The following is a 24,740-nucleotide window of genomic DNA, read 5'->3' on the forward strand; positions in this document are numbered from 1 at the left end:
TGAACAATCTGTGTGCAGCAATGGGGGTTTTAACATGATGGTTGAATGACCAGCTCATCTCTGTACCACAACACATACAATTAATTATCTGTAATGTCCCTCAGTCAAGATCAGACAGGACACAAACATTCCAGAACATGCATCCTGGACTGAAGTAAAACTGCAAAAGAGAGAACCAGTGATTTTTTTCTTCTTTTTTTTCTGAATACAGTCTTATGTTTGGGGTAAATCAGACACATTACTGCATCATTGTTCTTCCACTTTGACATGTTTTTAGAGTATTTTGTGTAGATTACACACGCACACGCACGCACACATGCACACACACAAAAAGGCAATTATATCCAGTTTAGTCCCACTTTGTAACACACTGGGAAAATTCTTGGTGTGAATATTTTCTGAATGATGGCCCTGTGTTCTCCTACATACAGTAGGATGCTCCTTTCCACTAAATAATGAGTCTTAATAATATTCTGGAGATTGATGCTTGACTACGGTTTGACACATAAAAATAAATCCCGTCATAATATCATCACATTTTACATTTACATTTAAGTCATTTAGCAGACGCTCTTATCCAGAGCGACTTACACGTTCATTATAGGTTGTCTACCTGTCACTCGGGCTCCTGAGTGGCGCAGCGGTCTAAGGCTCTGCATCTCTGTGTAAGAGGCGTCACTACAGTCCCTGGTTCGAATCCAGGCTGTATCACATCCGGCCGTAATTGTAAAATAAGAATTTTATTCTTAACTGACGTGCCTAGTTAAAAGCAAAGAATATAAATAAATAATAATAATAATAATATAAATAAATAGAATAATCTGCGAGCTGTTGACTAGAGCCAAAGTGACAAGACTAGAGTGGCCACATTTGCTATATAACACAACATCGGTTGGGACAAGGCGATGGAAACCCATTTGACTTTCGAGTATTTTATTCAACCGCACAAATTGTTTTTCTGTGCGATACGTCATCAACACACATCCTTTTGATTTGCAACGAGTCAAATTGATGGAAACATCTCCGATGGGGTAAATGCGCTTATTTTATTTTAGAATATTCAAATGAGATTATGTCACCATGGAAACCTAGCTAGGTGTGACTAAAGACAGTGGGTGAAAGATGCAGATGTCTAGTTTCCTTTCCTGTTGATGACATTAACAATTTAAATGCAAGGCCTCCTACTCTCATCTCAGCATGCCCCCACTCACACTCTCTCTCTCGAACCAGACATCAACCTGAACTCCCCCAACAAGGGCCTTGGCCCTGCAGGAGGTGTACTCCCTAACGGACTCCCTAACGGAGGGGGGGTAGGCCCTGTTGCTGTCTGTTGGGAGGTTAGTGGTAGCCATGGGCTGCCAACACGCTGCCCCCAGGGCTCACGGAGGAAGAGGCCGAGGAGCTCTACTCTGATCTAGCCAAGGTAGGCCCTGTTGTCCTGTCTGTTGGGGTTAAGGTTAGTGGTAGCCATGGGCGTAGTAGCCATCAACACGCTGCCCCCAGGGCTCACGGAGGAGACCGATGAGCTCCACTCTCAACCAGCCAAGCTTGGGTCCTGTGTCTTCATCTGTCTGTCTCTGTCGTCCTGTCTGTTGGTCTGAGCTCACCAATGTAGGCCCTGTCGTCCTGTCTGTTGGTCTGAGCTCACCAATGTAGGCCCTGTCGTCCCTAGTGTTTGGTTTACTAATAATCCATTCAACAAACATTTGAGGAACTCCGTTTCAGACAATGGGGACACCGAACAAAATTATAAACATGTCAAGTGTTGGTCCCATGTTTCATGAGTTGAAATAAAAGATCCCAGAAGTGTTCCATACGCACATACCAAGATAATCCACCCACCTGACAGGTGTGGCATATCAAGAAGCTGATTAAACAGCATGACCGGTGCACCAAAGATCTTTATAACTAAAATAGACCGCAGCCTGTCCTTTCCAATGAGAACAAATGAGTCATAGTGGGCAAAACAAGTGTGGCATCGTGTGGGTGAGCGGTTTGCTGATGTCAACGTTGTGAACAGTGCCCCACGGTGTGGGTTATGGTACGGAGGGGGGCAGGCTTAAGCTATGGATAAGCAATGAACACACTTGCATTTTATTGATGGCAATTTGAATGCTCAGAGATACCGTGGAGAGATCCTGAGGTCCATTGTCGTGCCATTCATCTGCCACAATCAGCTCATGTTTCAGCATGATAATGCACGGCCCCATGTTGCAATGATCTGGACACAATTCCTGGAAGCTGAACATGTTCTTCCATGGCCTGAATACTCACCAGACATGTCACCCGTTGAGCATGTTTGGGATGCTCTGGATCGACGTGTAGGACGGCGCATTCCAGTTCCCGCCAATATCCAGCAACTTCACATTCATTGAAGAGGAGCGGGACAACATTCCACAGGCCACAATCAACAGCCTGATCAACTCTGTGAAGGAGATGTTTCGCGCTGCATGACGCAAATGATGGTCACACCAGATACTGACTGGTGTTCTGATCCACACCAGATACTGACTGGTGTTCTGATCCATATCCAACCTTTGTTTTAAGGTATCTGTGACCAACATGTGCTTGTCTGTATATCTATTCACGTGAAATCCATAGATTAGGGCCTAATTTATTTATTTCAATTGGTTGATGTCCTTATGTGAACTGTAACTCGATAAAATCTTAAATTGTTGCATTTTTATATTTTGGTTCAATGTAGTTTGCATGCTTTAGGACTATTCACCCAAAGGTCTCTTCAGTTAACCCACACTGGAGAAAGGAGCTTGGACTTGACCTCTGACCTCTCCTGTGTGTTGCTGTCAGGTGGAGGAGGAGATCAACACCCTGAGACAGGTGCTCCTGGCCAAAGAGAAGCATTCTGCTGAGCTAAAGAGGAAGCTGGGGCTGAGCCCCCTCAACGAGCTCAAACAGAACCTCACCAAGGGATGGCAGGATGTCCAGACCTCCAATGCGTAAGTAGAAGATCCTTTAAAATAAAATAAAATGTAATGTTCAAATCCTTGGTTAATAAAAAAAAACACTAAGTCAAACGAGAAGGGTGAAACGTCTTATAATGTTTTAAAGTTTCTGTATGAGTCATTGTAATTGATTTTTAATGACCGAAGATAAAACCACAACCTGTCGTTTTTCAATGGGAGAAAATGAGTCGTAGTGGGCAGAGCCAAGCACGAGGTACCGAGATCCTTTTGACGCGTTGTATCATGTATTTGTGTATATATATATTTCCTTTAGGGAACGCCTACTCTGAAGTGCACAGGTGCAGTAACTCAATTTGCCCTTGCACTCGTAAACAACAAAACATTTTACACTCTGGAAAAGGGTCAAGTCGACAACTTAGTCCACTGTGTTCATACCAGATTTTAGTTTTGAGAACTGAAAACTATATTGCGGTCCCATGTTTAATCGATGAGAAAATTGGCAGAATGTTGGCCCAAATCAGTCTCCTCCCACTGCCGGCCACTGGGCTTCCTCTCGGCACCATATTTGGTAGTGGATGCTTCACATTTTATACATCCGGTGAAACATCTGGCTCATTATTCTATCTTTGGTTGTAGCCACTGGATCGTTCCCTTCTCAGATATCATATCAACCTACGCCTCTTACAAATGCTTGACTCTTACCGTAGGGCTGTGCTGTGTCACTGTTGTCTTGACTCTAATACCGTTCTGTAAATGACATGGTGAATAGGAAATGGCTGTGCCCGTTTTACGGTTCTGGATCCACCCTATAGCATGAATCAGGTGACCAGACAGACGGCTAACCGTGGGCACACCGCTGAGCTGTACATCTCTGACCCCAGTCTCTTGTCTTCTAGCTATGTCAGAACCACTGAGAAACTTGGCGAGTGGAATGAGAAAGTTACCGGTTCAGAGTTGTGAGTCTCTCTCTCTCTCTCTCCTGTTTTACTGCTCAAATCGATCACCACCTGTCGCCTGCAACCAGTGTGTTTGCGCTCTTCCCCCCCCCCCCCCCCCCCCCCCCGCTCTGCTCAGAACTTTAATAACATGGCTCCTGTATCTCACCATTTTATGTTATAACACTTGTCGTTGTCCGTAGGGAGCATGTTCCTCTGCCTGCTACGTGGTGAAAACTCCCATTCCCAGTGAAACCATCTGTTTTTTTTATAAAGAACAGTTATTTAATAATATAGAGGGTTTTTAACGTCACAGAAAGATGTAGTTTCATTTGCTACTTTTTTTTTTCTTTTTTTTCCCGTGTCGGGTAATGTCATAGGGTAGGAGTAGTTTTTATGTCTTTAGTCAGTAAGTTAAACCACTTATGTCAAGCCTAAATACGTTCAGGAGTTAAAAATATTAAAAAAATGTGCTTAACAAGTCACAGAAGATGCATGGACTCTGTGTGGAATATTTATTTGTGCTTATTTACATCTTGGTGGTCCCGGAATTGAACTCTCTACATTGGTGTCTTTTTTATATAAACTACAATCGAGACCGTAAGCAACGCATGGACTGGTATTACCAAATGACGCTACGGCCTTCTGTTTTGGGGTTATTTTTAACGAGGCTGACGGCTTCAAGGTCATTGCTGTGTGAACACTAGATCTCCTACACGACTTGGAGATCTCTGAACAGGGGTGTCGGCAGTCAAACGTTTGGATAATCCCACACCGGTAAGGAGTCTCAATGAGCCATGCGGTAGCTAAAGCTGGCGGCCCATCTCAATGATCCTTTAAAAAAAAAAAATTTGATCGCTAGCGAGCAATGACTCACCATCACATTGACGTCTGTCAGTCGTCTATCAGTTCCTTACTATAAAGCGGGAAACTTCCTTGCCCGAGGCTTTTCAGTGTTAAGGTGACATCGTCTGAACCAAAAAAACAATATTTGTTTTTACACTTCTGTTATTAGCTTGGTGGTAGTTAGTTGCGCTAAAAGCTAGGGAAACGGATTCGAAATCTATGTGAAAAGGTAGTAAAACTAACCTCTTCACGCCACCACTGTTGCTACGGCAACAACAAAAAAATCTGAATGGCTGTAGGCCAATATTAACATGCCTGGTAAGTGGCAAGTTATCTTGCACTGTTCTTTCAGTGTACACACACACACACACACACACACACACAGTTTTACTCTTAACAGGATTGTGTGGGTGAGGAATGGAATGCTGTAGAGAGGGAGAAACACCAATCGAGAGAGGGCTAGGTTGGCTGTGTGCACCTGGTGAGATTGCATTGTGACCAGACACATTTTGAAAAGCCAACTGACATTTGACTCCTGAGGTGCTGACCTGTTGCACCCTCTACAACCACTTATTATTTTTTTGACCCTGCTGGTCATCTATGAACATTTTGAAGAACAGTCTGGCTTTAATGGCCATGTTCTGTTATAATCTCCACCCGGCACAGCCAGAAGAGGACTGGCCACCTCTCAGATCCTGTTTCTTCCTTAGCTTCCTGGCTTTTTCTAGGGAGTTTCTGAGCCACCGTGCTTCTAAAAATATGCATTGTTTGGTGTTTTTAGGCTGAGTTTCTGCATAAGCACTTTTTTTACGAAAGCTTTATAAATACATTTTGATTTGTATCAGTATTTACAGATGTAGAAGAAAGTAGTGTTCATTTAGTCTATTTTTAGCAAGACCGCAGCTATGGTATGTATTGCTTTCCAGTTTCCTTTCTCGTCAGCAGAAACGTAGCCACATCCTCCTTTCCATTCAGACAACCGACGAAACAGGATCTGCAGGATGCCACTAATTCCATGTTTTGTTTCAGGCACTGTTTGGTTTGTGCGAACTGAATGACTTATCAAATATTCTGATGCTGGATACTCTTTGTGGGTTACTAAGGGAGTTCTAATCCCTAAACATATACACTAGTTTAGTGCAACCCATGTGATGTACTTGAAGTTCTGCGGAATTGGTCATTTGTCATGTCTGAAATTTTCCAAAGACTTATATATATATATATATATATATATATATATATATATATATATATATATATATTTTATTTTTATATATATATGTGTGTGTGTAATATACATACATGCGTACACACATACATACGTACATGCATACGTGCATACATGCATAAATGTGTGTATCTATATAAATATTGTGTCACTTGTCTTGATGCATTAATCAATAGTTTGATTTTGTGTCTCTAACTTGCCCTTTCCTTCCATGTAAAAAGTATATATATTTTTTTGGTTAAAATGTTCAATGTCGTACTGTGTGTCCGTAGATATCTGACAGCGTCTGAAACTTTGGATGGCATTGCCCAATCTGAAGCGTGAGTCTATATATACATTACTTTTTTGTTTATTTAAGTTGGTTTCAGCAGGGGTAAAGGGGCTTCTGTCTTCATGCCATTTGCTTGGTGCTTGGAGTCTGACCATGCTTCTGTTCTGTTTGGCTGGTGGTGTGTGGATGGTGAGGGGTTTCGGTGTGGGTTTCATGGTAGCTTCTCTCTGACTTGGTTCTTTAGGCCCTGGAGCCCCCCCCCAAAAAAAAACATTTTTGGCATTTTTGACTAGCTGCATAGTTTCCCCAACTGTGTGGCCACTAGCTGCATAGTTTCCCCAACTGTGTGGCCACTAGCTGCATAGTTTCCCCAACTGTGTGGCCACTAGCTGCATAGTTTCCCCAACTGTGTGGCCACTAGCTGCATAGTTTCCCCAACTGTGTGGCCACTATTATCAAATAGTTATCAATACCATTTTTTTTGTGTATTGGTCAGTCTGAATAAGGCCACTAGCTGCATAGTTTCCCCAACTGTGTGGCCACTTAGACTGCATAGACTGTGTGGCCAATAGCTGTCATAGTTTCCCCAACTGTGTGGCCACTATCATAGTTTAGCAACTGTGATGGCCACTAGCTGCATAGACAATGGCCACCTCTGCTCAGTTTCGTCTGTCTGTGGAGTGCCACCCCTGTGTAGGCCTAACAGCCATGCATTGTGGATATCTGTATGATGGGATTATACAACATTATGGGCATAGGGCAGGAATGTGTTAGAATGGACTACCATAGACTATTCCAGCCATTACTAGACTGTGTCCCCTTCTCAAACAGTCTTGTCAGAATGGTTGGTCAGTCTGAATAGAAATCAATCTTAAAGGTTGAGGACTTAGACCCTATGTGTACTGAATGGCTGTCTAGTAAGCGATGCTTGCTCTATCAGATCTTTTAATGGTGACTGTTAGCAATTGATGCAATTTTAGAAATGCCACCTCTGCTCAGTCGTCTGTCTTGGAGTGCCACCCCTGTATGATCCTAACAGCCATGCATTGAGGGATATCTGTATGATGGGATTATACAACATTATGGGCATAGGGCAGGAATGTGTGTAGAATCACGTGGTTACCATGGTTTTGATACCATTCTATTCCAGCCATTACTACGAGCCGTCCTCCCCTCTCCACAGTCTTGTCAGGGTAGATTCCTGCTTTAGGTTGGTCCCATTGAGGTTTGTTAAGGAGGCTGAGATCTTTTAATGTAAAGACTATTTTACTTTTTGTTTTTCAACTGTTTTCAATTTATAGTACAATTTTAAAATGACCCCACGAGATTTGTCTTAGGCTGCTTGATTGATCCATCCACCCAGTTGAACTTAAATGCTGTATACGGGGTCAGTAGTCCGTCTCGCCCTACTGAACTCCCACTGGGGTCGGGGGTCCGTCTCGCCCCACTGGGGTCGGGGTCCGTCTCGCCCCACTGGGGTCGGGGGTCCGTCTCGCCCCACTGGGGTCGGGGGTCCGTCTCGCCCCACTGGGGTCGGGGGTCCGTCTCGCCCCACTGGGGTCGCCCCACTGGGGGGGTCCGTCTCGCCCCACTGGGGTCGGGGGTCCGTCTCGCCCCACTGGGGTCTGAACGTCCGCCCCACTGGGGTCTGGGGGTCCGTCTCGCCCTACTGAACTCCCACTGGGGTCGGGGTCCGTCTCGCCCCACTGGGGTCGGGGGTCCGTCTCGCCCCACTGGGGTCGGGGGTCCGTCTCGCCCCACTGGGGTCGGGGGTCCGTCTCGCCCCACTGGGGTCCCACGGGGGTCCGTCTCGCCCCACTGGGGTCCTACTGGGGTCCTACTGGGGTCGGTGGTAGTGTGATGTAGACATAAAGTAGAGAAGTCCTTGTCCCTTAACTTACTGGCTGTCAATGAAGCCATTTTTAATGTCATTTTCAATCAACCCATTGAGCGGAGACCTAATGCTTAATTTAATGTTCTTGGTAGAGACATTGGTCACGTATTGGATACAAGCTGTTGCTGTGCTATTTTTCTCTTCGCTTGTTTCCTCTGTATTTCTGCAGTATTTCTCCTATATGGCTGTTCATTAGTCAGACAGTCAAAGGCCCAATTCTGATGTTTTGTCCAATTTGTCAAAGGAGCTGATCGGTTCAAAGCCCAGTTGGTGGAAACTTATCAGAATTGGGCTGCTCTGTTTAAAAAAAAAAAAAAAAATTAAGGCAGCTTTTGTCTGTGATTTAACTCCTTAGTGGCTGACTTCCTGACTGCTTAATCTGTTCTAAACCAAGTGAGGCTGGTTTTCAGTCATGTTCTAAGGAGATTCTCTCGCCCCCTCTCCGTCTACCATCTTCCCTCTACTCCCATCTCTCTCTCTCCCTCATTTTCTTCTCTCCCCTTACAGGTATAAGAAGACTTCTGAGACCCTGTCTGTGGCTGGACAGAAGACCACCGCTGCCTTCTCCACCATGGGCACTGTCCTCAGCAGGAAACTGGGAGACATGAGGTACAGACCCAGACACAAAATGGCTGCCGCCGGCCCTTCCTGTAGAACAGGGGTGGAAAACCATAGAAATAGAATCACTAGATTTATTTTTTATATATATATTTTTTTAAAGCCCCTCTGATAACAAATGTTTTCACTGTTGCAGAACAGTGACTTGGGCATGTTTAATTGTAGTATTTATATAGACCAACCCTCTAGGGCTGTAGCAAATCTACTAAACCGCTGTACCTCAGGACCTTGATTAGCTGAATCGGGAATTACAGCAGGACTGGAGCAAATACCTGTGTACTACCCAGTAGTTAACCAGGAAGAGGGTTGACTACCCCTGATGCCACAGATACCTTAACAGGTAAGGGATTGGCTCAGAAAAACAGTCAGTATCTGGTGTTGTCACCATTTGCCTCAAGCAGCGCGACACATCTCCTTCACATAGAGTTGATCAGGCTGTTGATTGTAGACTGTGGAATGTGCCACTCTTCGATGGCTAAGTAAAGTTGCTGGATATTGGCGGGAACTGGAACGCTGTCGTACACTACTATCCAGAGCATCCCAAACATACTCAATGGGTGACATGTCTGGTGAGTATGCAGGACATGGAAGAACATGTTCAGCTTCCAGGAATTGTGTCCAGATCATTGCAACATGGGGCTGTTCATTATCATGCTGAAACATGAGGTGGTGGTGGATGAATGGCACGACAACGAGCCTCAGGATCTCTTCACGGTGTCTCTGTGCATTCAAATTTCCTTTGATAAAATGCAATTGTGTTCATTGTCTGTAGCTTATGCCTGCCCATACCATAACCAGCATGGGGCCCTTTGTTCACAACGTTGACATCAGCGAACTGCTTGCCCACATGACTCCATACATGTGGTTGCGGCCGGTTAGACGTACTGCCAAATTCTCTAAAACGACGTTGGCTTATGGTAGAGAAATTAACATTAAATTCTCTGGCAACAGCTCTGGTGAATATTACTGCAGTCAGCATGCCAATTTAACTCTCCTTCAAAACTCGACATCTGTGGCATTGTGTTGTGACAAAACGGCACATTTTGGTGGCCTTTTATTGTCCCCAGCACAAGGTGCTCCTGTGTAAAGATCATGCTGTTTAATCAGCTTCTTGATATGCGACACCTGTCAGGAGGATAGATTAATCTTGGCAAAGGAGAAATGCTTATTAAAATGTAAATAAATTTGTGGATCAAAAATGTGATACTTGTCTGGGCTCATGAAACATGAGACCAACACTTTCACATGTTGAGTTTATATTTGTGTTCAGTGGAGATACTAGCTGTGGTGATGGCATGTGGACCATACCTTTTGTACAGCTATGTTGAAGATGCCTTTATGGTTCAAAGCAACGCTGTCATTCATGTTATAAATATGTTAAATAATCCCATCTGTCCATTTCAACACCTACACTTTAATCACCCTCCTAATTACATAACTCTACTATCTAAGGGAACCGGGAATATGCTTGTTCATTAACGTTTCCAAGTCCACTTCAGTGTGTGTGTTTGCATCCCCCCTCGTTTCGAGCCGTGGTTTCCCGGCTCCGTTGCCCCCCGGGTTCGAGCCGTGGTTTCCCGGCTCCGTTGCCCCCCGGGTTCGAGCCGTGGTTTCCCGGCTCCGTTGCCCCCCGGGTTCGAGCCGTGGTTTCCCGGCTCCGTTGCCCCCCGGGTTCGAGCCGTGGTTTCCCGGCTCCGTTGCCCCCCGGGTTCGAGCCGTGGTTTCCCGGCTCCGTTGCCCCCCGGGTTCGAGCCGTGGTTTCCCGGCTCCGTTGCCCCCCGGGTTCGAGCCGTGGTTTGTTCTGTTTGATCATTGTGTTTTATTTTCATCTATCATCACCAAGCCTGACTAATTGATTTCTGATAATGGGTCCTAACACCAGAGGGGCTTCATGATGTGTCCCTGTTCATCTAACACCCCCCCCCAGAAGGGCTTCATGATGTGTCCCTGTTCATCTAACACCCCCTAGAGAGGGGCTTCATGATGTGTCCCTGTTCATCTAACACTCCCCCAGAGGGGCTTCATGATGTGTCCCAGTTCATCTAACACCCCCCCCAGAGGGGCTTCATGATGTGTCCCTGTTCATCTAACACCCCCCCCAGAGGGGCTTCATGATGTGTCCCTGTTCATCTAACACCCCCCCCAGAAGGGCTTCATGATGTGTCCCTGTTCATCTAACACCCCCTAGAGAGGGGCTTCATGATGTGTCCCTGTTCATCTAACACTCCCCCAGAGGGGCTTCATGATGTGTCCCTGTTCATCTAACACCCCCTAGAGAGGGGCTTCATGATGTGTCCCTGTTCATCTAACACCCCCTAGAGAGGGGCTTCATGATGTGTCCCTGTTCATCTAACACCCCCCCAGAGGGGCTTCATGATGTGTCCCTGTTCATCTAACACCCCCTAGAGAGGGGCTTCATGATGTGTCCCTGTTCATCTAACACCCCCCCAGAGGGGCTTCATGATGTGTCCCTGTTCATCTAACACCCCCTAGAGAGGGGCTTCATGATGTGTCCCTGTTCATCTAACACCCCCTAGAGAGGGGCTTCATGATGTGTCCCTGTTCGATGCCGTCTAACATGTAGCCACCATGGCTGACCTGCGTATGGTTGTCCCAAATGAATCCCTTTTTCTCCTATCTAGTGCACTACTTTAGACCAGAGTCCTATGGGACCCTATTCCCTATATAGTGCACTACTTTAGACCTGAACCCTAGGGTCAAAAGTAATGCCCTAAATAGTGTGCCATGCCGTCTAGAACACTTCCTCTGCAACCCTGCCCTACAGTAGCTGATCTATGCCCCAACCTGATAGGCCAACTCTGCTCGGCCCACCACTGCTTGTTCCTCACCCTGTTCTCGTTCTTCCTGTTTTTTATTTTTTTAATTGCTGCGATTGGTCTACAGAGCGCTGCCTTTCTCAAACTCCTTTGGGTAAGAGTACTCTGCTGCTGCTGGGACCTGAAACATCCCAATTAAGCTACTTGATCAACTTCTATAGCAGATCTGTACAGTAAATACTGCTCGTCTGTATACTGGTCTGCTGCAGAAGTTAATTCATTATATCTTTTATTGAATGCTTGTTTGCATCCCTCTTGCTGTTATGATCATGAATATCTTATTGATTATTCTTTTTTGGGGGGGGGGGTCAGTTCCCTGTATATGAGTGTGCCTGTTAATCTGATTTGTTTGACTGAAGTGGTCACCAGTCTCAACTTGCACAGACTTTGTCTGCAGACATTCTTTAACTGGGTTCGTTGTCTGCTCTTGAATCTTTCTGTCCCTTTTAAAGATAGTTAGAAGAAGCAACATTGTATCTGTCTCCATTAGGGCATCTGAGGGCATGGGGCAGTGACATTGAGGACATCTCCATTTTGAAGTAGTCAATTTTCTTCTACTATCTCTGAGTTGGTAAACAAACTGAAAGGGTTCATACAGTTATCTGGAGGGTGTTTGAACAGGTATGAAGCCAAGGCTGGTGGTTTACTGCCACCTGGAGGGTGTTTGAACAGGTATGAAGCCAAGGCTGGTGGTTTACTGCCACCTGCAGTTATGAAATTTTGTCTGATTCCTCCTGACGACCTGGTTGGCGTCATGTGATCATTAACCCTAGATGACTACTTCAAAATGGTGAAAGTCATCAATGGCGCTACCCAATGCTAAAATGAGCTTTTGGGGTCTAGAGTCCTCTCTCTGCTTGGCTCCTAACACTCACACTTCCTTGTCTCCTTCCCTTTAACGCTTACAAAGTAGCAACTACTCCATCCGCCAATCGATAAGTATGCCAACGATGAGGTAAATTGGCTCTCACTTTTTTTTTTTTTTTTTTTTATTATAGTTCACTATTTTATTGATCACTTTAATGAAATTAGCATTTTAGATTAACAGTTGTGTGGTCTTGTTTGTGATGGTGTTTAAAATAAAATAATTCTGCTTTTGTAATTGGAGATTGTCGGTAATCAGAATCATAGTCTCAAACAATAGTTGACTCCGTTTAAATTTTTTTTTTTTTAAACATTTTTTAAGCAACTCTCTTAAGACAAGCATATGACCAGATGTGTAAAGATGATATCTCCGTCAGTTTAACCCTGGATTTAAGGAATCTGGTGGTTGAGCATCTTTAGTATTCTAAATGTACTTTAATTAAAGGAGAGGATTATTCTTTTAGCATCCCGGGGTTTCTATTGTGAATAAACACTTCTGAAAGTTGTGTTGTTTAGTCAGTGATATTCCTATGTGCTCATGTGCAGACATTTTATTTATTTGAATGTTTTGTAATATCTGTTTTGCAGAAACTCTCCTACCTTCAAGTCGTTCGAGGACAAAGTTGGGAACATCAAGGTGAGCTGAAAGTGGTTCATGGGCAGATGATGATGCTCTATTGCGTCAGGGACCACTCTTGATAGCCAATTCATCAGGGACCCCTCATATCAGAACACAACGTACTTTAGAGTGATTTTTAATTTTTTTAAATCCCATACAACCATTTTTACTATGACTTCTGCAGTGCAGGGCCTGACTAAGTCTCAGGCCCTGGGAAAGAACATTTTAAATGTCCCATCTTGACATCAGAGAATGTTGCAGTTTTTAAAGCTTATTTCTTGTAATTCTATACGTTTTGTCGGTGTCATTTGCCGTTTTAAGATTAATAGTTTGTTTACTTCTGTATACTTTTTAGCCAGTAGTTCAGAAAGTAACACTCACGAAACAAAAGTCGTCATTCCCCCCCCCCCCCCGACAATTGTGTCCTACACCGTTCCTCTCTTTGCTGTGGCCACTGAGCCTTTGGGGCCCGTCCTGCAACCTCATTTGATGACCCTGGGGCCGGCCTCTTGCTCACTGTCACTCAAGTTCAGGGGGCCGAAGCTCATTGGCTGGGGGGGGGGGGGGGTGGCACGGCACACCTTCAAGAAAACAGTCACTTTCAAACTAGTGATTTTGTGGCTAATTGAAGTAAGACAGTAACTCTGCTCATAGATTATGTATGAATTACACAGACACATCCAGTCCAAAACGGGAGGTTTAAAACGTGTGTGTGTGTTGCTAAAGAACCGGACTCACGTCTTTTGAATTAGTGCATTTATGTTCAAAAAGGAACATTCCGGCAAATACAAGACTTGTGGATACCCATATCCCCTGCGAGCCGCCCAGGCCCACGTTGTGCATCTGAGGGTCAAGACACCGTGGATGAATAATACTACATTTCACCCTCTAAACGTTTTCCACAGATCCCTTGTCCAAAAATTAGTTTAATCTGTTATTGCTTGCAATATTACAAAAATATATATATGTATATGTTTTGCCGTCTGGTCGCGGATCCCCTACAGGACCTGAACCCAACTTTGAGAACCTCTCTTCTAGTAGACACTGACTCAACACAACTCTATTTTGAACTGAAATGTACCAACAAGTTAAATGGAAAAGTATATTTTTCTAGTTTGTACATTTAAAAAAAAAATGTATCTGCATTGTGCACTAACAGCATATCTGCTGCCAACAAGTGTACCCTACAAATGAGTTGAAGGTTATAAATGCTTCTATACACTGGGTGGTTCGAGACCTGAAAGCCATGGTATATCAGGCCATAAACCATTGGTATGACACTTTTTTTATTTTTTTATTTTTACTCCTCTAATTACGTCGGTAACCAGTTTATAATAGCAATAAGGAACCTATGGGTTTGTGGTATATGGCCAATATACCACGGCTAAGGGCTGTATCAGGCACTCAGTGTTGCGTCGTGCTTAAGAACAGCCCTTAGCCGTGGCATATTGGTCATATACCACACCCCCTTGAGCCTTATTGGTTCCCAAGTATCCCATTTAAAAAAAATAAAAAATGATATTGGATTATTCTCAACTGTCTCTCAAACATCTATTTTTTTAAATGACTGTCTCCCTGAAGAATGACCATCTGTTCTGTTCACAGTTGGGCTGATTTGTGTCCCTTCGCTGCAGCACAGGTAACCGAAACGTGGCCTGGGGAAAGTTGATAAGAGTTGTACCTAGTATTTACTAACGGGCTTGTTTGGGTTATTGTTAGATTGTATTCTAGCTTGGTGTCACCCTCTGAGTTTGTCACTTTTTTATTTTTAATGTTTTACTGGTGCTGCAGCCCAGGCAATTTTTAATTTTTTGGGGGGTGTGAAACTTCTTAACAGATGCATGATCAGTATGAATTAACTTCAAAATAATAATAGTAGTTAATCTCTCGCACACAGCTCCTTTTGAATGAAATGACTTCTGGGAAGATTTACCATCACATTGATACCAGACCATTTATTATTATAATAATAATAATAATAATAATTCTCTCTCATCCTTCAGTACATGGTGGTTGGACCCAGACGTAACGGAGAAGCTGTCCAGTCCCCGACCGAAACTAACCCCGTTCAGGACAACGCACCCTTCTGAAGCTCCTCCTTCCGCGCTTATCACCGGGACTGTGACGACATCATCATCGCTGAGTGACCCTTGACCTGTGACATCACCCTCCACACCATATGCCATTACTCACTACTGCCTCCCTCCTCGGTTACCTATAGCCCAGTCCTAAATGGGCCCTTGGCTCCTAGGCCCTTGTGGAGATCTGATTAGGACTGGATAGGTGTAAGCAATATGGCAACAATTCCGCGGCAACAATTCCACGTATCCTATGAGAAGGTGGAGTCACTCGGCATATTGTTTAAACCGATCGGAGTTGTTGCCAGATTGCTTGCGCGCCTATCTAGTCCACTTCCATCTCGACACAAGTACCTCGGGAGTTATGGGCTTACGGGTCGATCTAGAATCTCCCTCTGGCTACCTCGACCAACTAAAAGCATGTGCATATCTCATCTCAGTCGACCGCAAAGGACAACAGGTTACACAACATCAAATCACCACCGCTTGTAAAAACAACAAACTTAAACCATTTTGTATTTATAAAACTATTTTACACTGCTTTTATCTATATGTAAAATTATATATGAATAGATATATTGTAAACAATACTGCAAGTCGGCATTTATCAGTAGGTAAGGAGGATGGAGAGTCTCGAGGAAACACGAGTGCAAAAAATGTCCAAAAGAGGAGAGGGAATATATGTCTAAAATAAAAAACACTATGAATACAACAACCAACTCTGTTTTGTACCCTGCTGGGCATTTACTTCAGTTTATTTTCTACACGAAACAGAATGTGAAGCAATGCTTTGGTGTATAGCTTCCTGGCGAATGTAGAAATTGTCTTTTGGCCTTATTCTTTCACTCCTATTACTTTGTTGGTAGAAAGGTTTATTTCTTTTGGTGATAAAATAAATAAATAAAGTTATAGAAAAGGGTTTAAAAGGGGAGGGGTTTTATCTCTCTGTTGGCTCACTGCTGATGTGTCACATCTGAGATCTATTTTGAAATTCAGTCCAGACATTCTGACATTATTATATGAAGAATTGTCCCCATGTCACAGAACTAATTCCCCACGTGTGTGTGCGCACGTGAAATATGTACACACTTGTCTCGTGCACACACCATACACTCCCACAGACCCTGACTAACGTCACTGTTATGATCACCAACACTTCCTGTTTTAGCCCGTGTGGACTAATCCAGCCTTTTTTAACGCGGATGATCAACTAGCGGTCACCGTTATCCTGCCGCAACCTTCAACCGCAGCCGTTGGATTGGTAGCACCGTCACTTTTTGTTATTTTCAACATGAAGTACCTACTTTAGATTTGTATTATTTTTGCCTTATATTTTTTCTCTTTCTATCCATGGGATTGGATGTTCATTTAGCCTTTATCTATCCTACTTAAGTAATTTACTTTAAAATTAAAATTAAAATCTGTTCATTTTTAGTAGTCTTACTTAGGTGATGCATTTTAGATTCTCCTCTTGGGTGGAGTATAAGAGTCATTTTTGTATTTAAGTGCCATCTGTAAATCGTTTTGATTTATTAAACCTGCCTGTTTATATTTCTCTCTCGAGAATCCTGAAGTTTAGATTTCATTAGGATGCCCATTTAGCTGTTGCGCATGCAGCAGCTACTCTTCCTGGGGTCTACCTGAAACTAAATATATGACCGAGTACAGAACCGTTGTAGACGAGAACAGAAGATAATGGTACCGATACTGGTTTCCCAGACCCAGAGAATCACCATTGTATACTTTAGTCCAGGACTGGTCTTTAATCAGTGTTGGCAGACCGGTCCTCACAGGCAGCCTAATTCTGATGTTTTGGACAACTATTGTTAAGATCTGATCTGATTGGTCAAAAGACTAATTGGCGGCAAAAGATCAGAATTGGGCTTGCCTGAGTAAACGCCGTTTTAAGTACAGTAGGTTTCTATTGTCTCTGGGTATGACATGGCAAAGAGAGGCATTATGTAACTTGTGTAGAGCTGCAAATACATGTTTGGGTCAAATGTACATTTTTGCAACTGGATGAAATAATGACTATAGTTGCTTTATTTAGGACGTGAGTCTAGTTGTAGACATTAAAGGGATCAGATAAGCGAATGTTGGCTGAAAAAATAATAATTGTGTTTTGTTTGGGTTTCAATAAAGCATTCATTTAAATAAAGGACAGAGTTGTGTGGTTAGTGTTTACATTTTATTTGACCTCCGCAGATCATAAAGGAGGGATTTCCTATCGGAGTTAAGCGTGTGTAAATGGTACGTAAATTCTCTTTAACAAACTTTTCTCTACATGTATTCTGACATTGAACTCAAAAGCATGAGAATAGCACGAGATTCGTTTAGGGTGGAGATCAAATCAATTAAGGTGTGTCTACAGTTACACTATATTCTGACCTCAAATGATTTGAAAACAGGTGTTCTACTTTTTTCCTGGCTTCCACTGTGATTGGCCACGCACCGCTACCGACTTTATGCGCGATGAAACGATCAATAAGGTCAAGCAACCTCTTGGTTCCAAGGTGAACATCTACTTTGTTTTTTTTTTATGATATAAATTACACCGTTCTCCATGCACTTTAATTTTCAGCAGTGAAGTATCTTTTATATGCACACAGTCTTATCAATTTAGGTTATGCCATGGTAGTTACTGCTAAACTGGTACCTTCAGCAGAGTAAACATGTTTGTTCGTTCTATCTTTGACTAGCGTTAGGTAACGTAAACAAGTTAACATTAGCCAACAAGAGTAGCTCAATCTGGAAGCCATCTATATCACACCTTTGTCTGGAAAACACTCCGTCACTAAAAAATAAAGTTTTCAATATAGCTAGCTAACGCACGCTCTGTGTGTTGGTAGCAATAATTATATTTTAGTCCTCATTTGGACTGGTCTTCCAAGAGTCCTTAAACGTTAAAATACAATTTATAATACATTCCCATTTTCACATATAAACACATTGTTACAAACGTAACACTTAATACACAAACATATTGACCAGATCAATACTCTTTAACAGTCTGAAATGATAGATTGATTCCTTCATCTGCCATAATAAGTGTCCTGCACAACCTTCCCATTTATTATATTTAAATGGTTCTAATGTATTGTTTGAATTTATATATTGAAAGGTTTCTGGTTTGATCAGGTAAATTATTACATTTCTTTATTGCTCAGTGTTCTTTAGCCTATTTTTGTATTCCTGTTACCTGATGAAATTGCTATACAATATGATCTTGTTGCCATCTGATGCACATTCAAATGTCATTTAAAAAAATCAACACTGCAGAGCTCTCCCTGTCCTCTGCCGTGCCCTGATTGTATTACTGCTGATGATATCTGGAAATGTGCATGTACGCCCTGGCCAATCTAATGTTGCTAGCCCCAATTCGGACTTGTGCTCTATCTGTTTCACTGATTTCTGCTCTCTTTAAAAGCCTGTGTTTTCTGCACGTTAACGCTAGATGATTATTACCTAAAATGTATCAATTTAAAGTGTGGGTTCCCAGCTCCAATCCAGATGTTGGTCATTACTGAGACGTTGTAACGGTTTTGACTTGAGGTTATTATTTATAGGGGTGCCAGGTAGGTTGTGCCTACCAGAGAAAACATTAGTTTCTCCTTTTAGTTTGGGTGGGAATGAGTCCCATCTGGTCCGTCAAGTCTACACCAATACAAAGGACGTATGTAAAAGTCAGGATGGAAATAAACTTTTCATAAACCCTTAAAACATTGAAAAGAACTTCAAAAACAATTATATTCTGTTGCGTGGGTTGTATTAGCAACAACAATGATTACACACATATATAATAATATCACAATGAGTTCTGGTTCCTCCAGAAATGTCCTGTACCTCGGGCCTAAAAAGAGTCCTGCCCGGTAAAGGAGTTCAGTGAACTCAAGTGACTTTTGTCACGCGATGTTTGTCCGTTCGTTCCGTGTAGCGTAAACCCAGTATTAAACATACAATCAATATAACAATTACTTTACCACAGAACCTTAAAGCGGATCAACTCTTAATTAAGTCCTCAACTACCACTAACTACACAAATCACAGTATACATCACATCCAAACAAATGAAATACCGTATACAAAAAGGTGGTAGTCAGTCGGTCAGTCAGACAATCCAATCCGCCAATAGATCTCCCGCTGAGAAAGGCCACGAAGAACGGAGAGGTGTAGTCCAGGGACGCAAAGAGTGGATCCGATCCTGGGTAAACTCTATTAGGCAACAAAACACACGTTTAACGGCAACAAAACAACGGAATAGAGAAGCTTCGGGAACTGAGGGTTGAACACATCCTCAGTCACGTCTCCATCACAACCCCACTTTTGCGCAGCTGATACTGGCTATTTAATTGGGAATTAAAGGGAAAGCGCCCTATTGGAAGGAGCTGCACTGAGACGGTTCAGAAAAATTCAGGGCCGTCACACACCCCCTCCCTGGAAAAAGCCGACCATTGCCCTGGAAGGCACATCTTGGTCGGGAAACCGAGAAAGGTCTCCTCATCGCTTTCCTCTACAAAAATATTCATTACTTTTTGGAGCTCACGCTCCTCAGCTGAGGGGTCACAGGCCTTAAGGTGCGAGACTTCTGGGTCTGGGAATCCGAGAAAAGTCTCCTCACTTTCCTCTTCAAAGATATCCAGGACCTTGCGGCGCTCAATCGCCTCCATTTCCTCAGCCGAGGGGTAACAGGCCTTAAGGCGTGAGACATGGACGATGCGCATATCTTCACCTGTGTCCTCTTTCACCACTCGGTAGTTCAAAGGGCCCATCTGCTCCACAATCCTATATGGTCCTTGCCATTTAGGAGCGAGCTTGGCCGAGAAGAATTGTTCAGCTTTCGAGTAAGGATGAGAGCGAAGCCACACCCGATCACGAAGCTGGAACTGCATGTCTCGTCTGTTCTTATCATAATTTCTCTTCTGCTTGAGTCGAGCCTGGATCATGTTCTTTGAGACAAGAGCTCTCAAGTCATGGAGATGGCCTACCTGGTCATAGCAAGCAGCGTCTGGAGTAAGCTGCTGGGGCTGTAGCACCATATCCAAGGGTCCTCGGAGAGGACGACTTAGGTTCAGCTCTGCAGGTGTGACTCCAGTGGACTCTTGCACAGCAGAATTCAGGGCAAATCGAAACTCATGAAGGTGCTTGTCCCAGTGTTTGTGCTGGGTCCCTACATAGGAAGCAATCATTGTCTTCAAGGTTCGATTTACTCTCTCAGTGAGATTGGTCTGTGGGTGATAGGCCGTGGTCAACTTCTGCCTCAGGTTCCATCTTTGGCAGGTCTCCTCAAAGAGATCAGAGACAAATTGGGAACCTCGATCAGACAGGATGTAATCAGGCACTCCCCAGCGAGTCAGGATCTCTTTCGTAAGGATGTTAGAGACGGTCCTTGCTGTGGCCTGACGCAGGGAAAAGAGTTCCACCCACTTTGAATAGTAATCAACAAAAACAAGTATGTACACATTCTGATTGGAGCTTCTAGGAAATGGACCCATCAAATCCACTCCTAACATTTCCCAAGGTCGGGTAACCACCGTTTGCTGCAACTTGCCAGCAGGCTTTCTACCTTCTGGTTTGTACATTTGACAAACCTGACAATTTCGGATGTGTGACTTCACATCCATGCTCAGATGTGGCCAGTAGAGTAACGCTTGCAACCGCTTGTAGGTTTTGAACCTGCCCAAATGACCAGCTAATGGGTCTTCATGGAAATGTTGAAGCAGTTGTAGGCGTAGAGTGTCCGGTATGTACATTTGGTAGAGTGTTCTGTGAGGTAGTTGTACGACTCGGTAGACTTTATCTTCAATGATGGTCAGCTTTGTGGTAGGATTGACCATCTTTTCTCCATCTTCCAGGATAGTCTGGTACAAAGCCTGTACTTCTGGATCATCCTGTTGAGCTTTCCATATTGCCTCATCAGAGATGGGAAAGTCTGTTTTGGGCGAGTCTCGACTGCTTGACAGGACAGTAGCACATGTAAGATCAGGGCCACCGTTATCACAAGTAGGAGCTCTGGACAAGGCATCTGGAACAGTGTTGTATTTTCCTTTCCTGTATTCCACTGCAAATGTGAACTCTTGCAACCGTAGAGCCCATCTTATGAGTCTGGTGCTTGGTTTGTTGGTCTTGAACACCCACACAAGGGAGGAATGGTCAGTGACCACAGTGAAGTGTCTTCCCTCCAAGTAGTACCTCCACTTTTCCAAAGCCCAGACAACTGCAAGGCACTCTTGCTCGGTTGTGGAGTAGTTCCGTTCTGCTCCATTCAATGTCCGACTGGCGAACGCTAGCACTTCTTCAGTGCCAAGTCCAGTCTGTTGGACTAGGACAGCACCAAGTCCAACATCACTTGCATCAGTGTAAACAACAAAAGGGCAATCAAAGTTGGGATGACCTAAAATGGGAGGTGTGACGAGATGTCGTTTCAGGGTTTCAAAGGAAGTCTGGCACTCTGCCGTCCATTGGAATTTCGCTCCTTTTCGCTTCATCGCGTTGAGGGGTTCTGCCACCTGGGAGAAGTTCGACACAAACCGATGGTACCATCCAGCCATACCAAGGAACCGTTGAAGGGCCTTGAGTGTGGTTGGCACAGGGAAGTCTTGTACAGCCTTTGTCTTTTCAGGATCCACATGAATGCCGTCGAAAGACACAATATGGCCAAGGAACTTCAGGGAGGTTTGGCAGAAGTTGCTCTTCTTCATATTTAAGGTCAGACCAGCTTCTCTTAGCTTGTCCAACACTGCTTGAAGATCTTGAAAGTGTCTTTCTCTGTTCTGAGAGTAGATAATTATATCGTCCAGGTAGACGAAACAGATCTTCCCTTTGAGCTCACCTAACGCAATCTCCATGAGTCTTTGGAAAGTGGCAGGGGCATTCTTTAATCCAAAGGGCATCACCTTAAAGGAAAACAAGCCCTCAGCACAGACAAAAGCAGTCTTGTCCTTGCTTTCCTGGTCCATCTCAACCTGCCAATAACCACTATTGAGGTCAAGGGTAGTGAACACAACAGCGCCAGACAATGACTCCAGGATCTCATGGATGGTAGGAAGAGGATAGGCATCAGTCTGAGAAACATTGTTGGTCTTCCTATAGTCCACACAAAATCTAAGACCACCAGTCTTTTTTGGGATGAGGACAACAGGAGCAGCCCAGGGAGAGGAGGAACGTTCTATTATATCTTGTGCTAACATATCATTTATGAGTCCCTTTTGGATGATTAGCTTCGCTGGGGACAAACGATATGGCTTTTAGCTTGATCGGCATTTCCTGTGTAAGGAATATTTTGTGCTTCAGGAGCCCGGTGCGTCCTAGCTTTGAAGTACATACATCAGCATTATTCTGCAGCTGTTCCAACAGCCGTAACTCCTCTGGCTGTTCCAGCTGAGCTCTTCTCACAGCCTGTAAAAGGAGATCGTCAGAAGGATTATCAAGGGTTAGTGGTACCGGAGCAACGGCAGAGAAGAGTGCCACATTTGAACCCCAATCATGTAACTTTTTAGCTTCTGATTGGTGCGGTATTAACTGAAAGGATGGGGATGTCGATGGGGGGGCGTAGGCAGTGACTCTTGGGGTTTCAGCTCTGGTTAAAGCACCCAGAGAAGGATGGTCATTGCTGCGAAGAGAGTTAGGTGTGTTGGCCTGTTGTGATTTGTGGTTTCTGGAAGGGTTTACTTGATACGGTCTTGGACATGTAGCTGAAGAATGTCCCTTTTGGCTACATCTCCAACAGAACATGAGAGAGGTCTTGGCTGGAGACTCTGGCTGTTGTTGATGGTCTGTCTTGGGCAACTGTTTGGGTGTCTGTTTCTTTCTCTGGTCATATTGCTGTTGGCATTCTCTGTCCTTCTCAAACTGCTGTCCCAAGCGAACCAGTCCATCGACAGTGGTGACTGTAGCATGGCCTTGTCTTGGCTGTTCAGAGGTGCCAGCTTGGCCCTCAGTGGTCTGAACAGAAGTGGACACCAGAGAAACTCTGTGTAAGGAGTTGTGCCTAATGGAGGCCATGTCCACAGACACGTCATCCAACATTTTAACACAATTAGAGAGTTCTCTCTGCAAGTGGCCTACAGTGTTAACCATGGGAGAAAAAACAGAATTAACGTCCTTGAGGACCTCAGTGTGGTGATGTTGCAGGCGCCATTGGAGAGTGGCAGTGAGTTGGTTTCGTTGGTAGTCAAACTGCCTGTCCATGGCACCAGTCATTTCCCGTCTTCCACTCTCACTGAGCTCTGTCAGCGTGTGGGTTAGAGTGTTCATTGAGTTTCTGAATTCCATGGCACTCTGTTGTTGCTCTTCCCTTAGACATTTGAAATTATGGTGGATAAGAGTTTGGAGATGTTGTTGAGTCCGACGAATATCAAGGATGTCACCTTGAAGTTGTAAGACTACAACCTCTGGAGATAAACCAGACAATGGAGGAAGGTTGGGTGTCAGAGGGAGGGCTAGCTCAGTACTTCCACACAGATCCATGTCAATAAGTGAGTAACTGGTTAGACCTCCTGTGGCCTGTGGCTCAGACAGAGCATTCAGATTCCCAGGGCTCTGGCCCAAATCAACTCCATTATCTCCATTCACATTATGATTTGTGTTGTCAGCTTGATGGTCAGAATGGCCCTGTGTATTCCCATTGACAGGTATGACATGGATGAGCACATTATCTTGGGGTGAATCCATTGTTTTAATTCCACACAAAATATTTGCTTTGGTTAGTTCTCAATGTTGAGCTGTCCCATCTGGGGTGCCATTTTTTATGTAACGGTTTTGACTTGAGGTTATTATTTATAGGGGTGCCAGGTAGGTTGTGCCTACCAGAGAAAACATTAGTTTCTCCTTTTAGTTTGGGTGGGAATGAGTCCCATCTGGTCCGTCAAGTCTACACCAATACAAAGGACGTATGTAAAAGTCAGGATGGAAATAAACTTTTCATAAACCCTTAAAACATTGAAAAGAACTTCAAAAACAATTATATTCTGTTGCGTGGGTTGTATTAGCAACAACAATGATTACACACATATATAATAATATCACAATGAGTTCTGGTTCCTCCAGAAATGTCCTGTACCTCGGGCCTAAAAGAGTCCTGCCCGGTAAAGGAGTTCAGTGAACTCAAGTGACTTTTGTCACGCGATGTTTGTCCGTTCGTTCCGTGTAGCGTAAACCCAGTATTAAACATACAATCAATATAACAATTACTTTACCACAGAACCTTAAAGCGGATCAACTCTTAATTAAGTCCTCAACTACCACTAACTACCCAAATCACAGTATACATCACATCCAAACAAATGAAATACCGTATACAAAAAGGTGGTAGTCAGTCGGTCAGTCAGACAATCCAATCCGCCAATAGATCTCCAGCGGAGAAAGGCCACGAAGAACGGAGAGGTGTAGTCCAGGGACGCAAAGAGTGGATCCGATCCTGGGTAAACTCTATTAGGCAACAAAACACACGTTTAACGGCAACAAAACAACGGAATAGAGAAGCTTCGGAACTGAGGGTTGAACACATCCTCATCACGTCTCCATCACAACCCCACTTTTGCGCAGCTGATACTGGCTATTTAATTGGGAATTAAAGGAAAGCGCCCTATTGGAAGGAGCTGCACTGAGACGGTTCAGAAAAATTCAGG

General features: G+C 43.9%; 1 protein-coding gene across 1 annotated transcript; it reads left to right on the forward strand.

Moving 5' to 3' along the window:
• Nucleotides 1-1,354: 1,354 nt before the first annotated feature.
• Nucleotides 1,355-17,272, forward strand: LOC124019407 (tumor protein D54-like; the record flags this gene model as incomplete). Its single annotated transcript, XM_046334721.1, has 9 exons — nucleotides 1,355-1,423; nucleotides 2,809-2,957; nucleotides 3,821-3,880; nucleotides 6,206-6,253; nucleotides 8,606-8,707; nucleotides 11,621-11,647; nucleotides 12,464-12,508; nucleotides 13,006-13,054; nucleotides 15,040-17,272. Coding segments are annotated over 9 exons (636 nt in total), but the record flags the coding sequence as incomplete, so codon positions are not given.
• Nucleotides 17,273-24,740: the final 7,468 nt, after the last annotated feature.

Source organism: Oncorhynchus gorbuscha, unplaced genomic scaffold (genome assembly GCF_021184085.1).
Source record: "Oncorhynchus gorbuscha isolate QuinsamMale2020 ecotype Even-year unplaced genomic scaffold, OgorEven_v1.0 Un_scaffold_909, whole genome shotgun sequence".
Classification (NCBI taxonomy): Eukaryota; Metazoa; Chordata; class Actinopteri; order Salmoniformes; family Salmonidae; genus Oncorhynchus; species Oncorhynchus gorbuscha.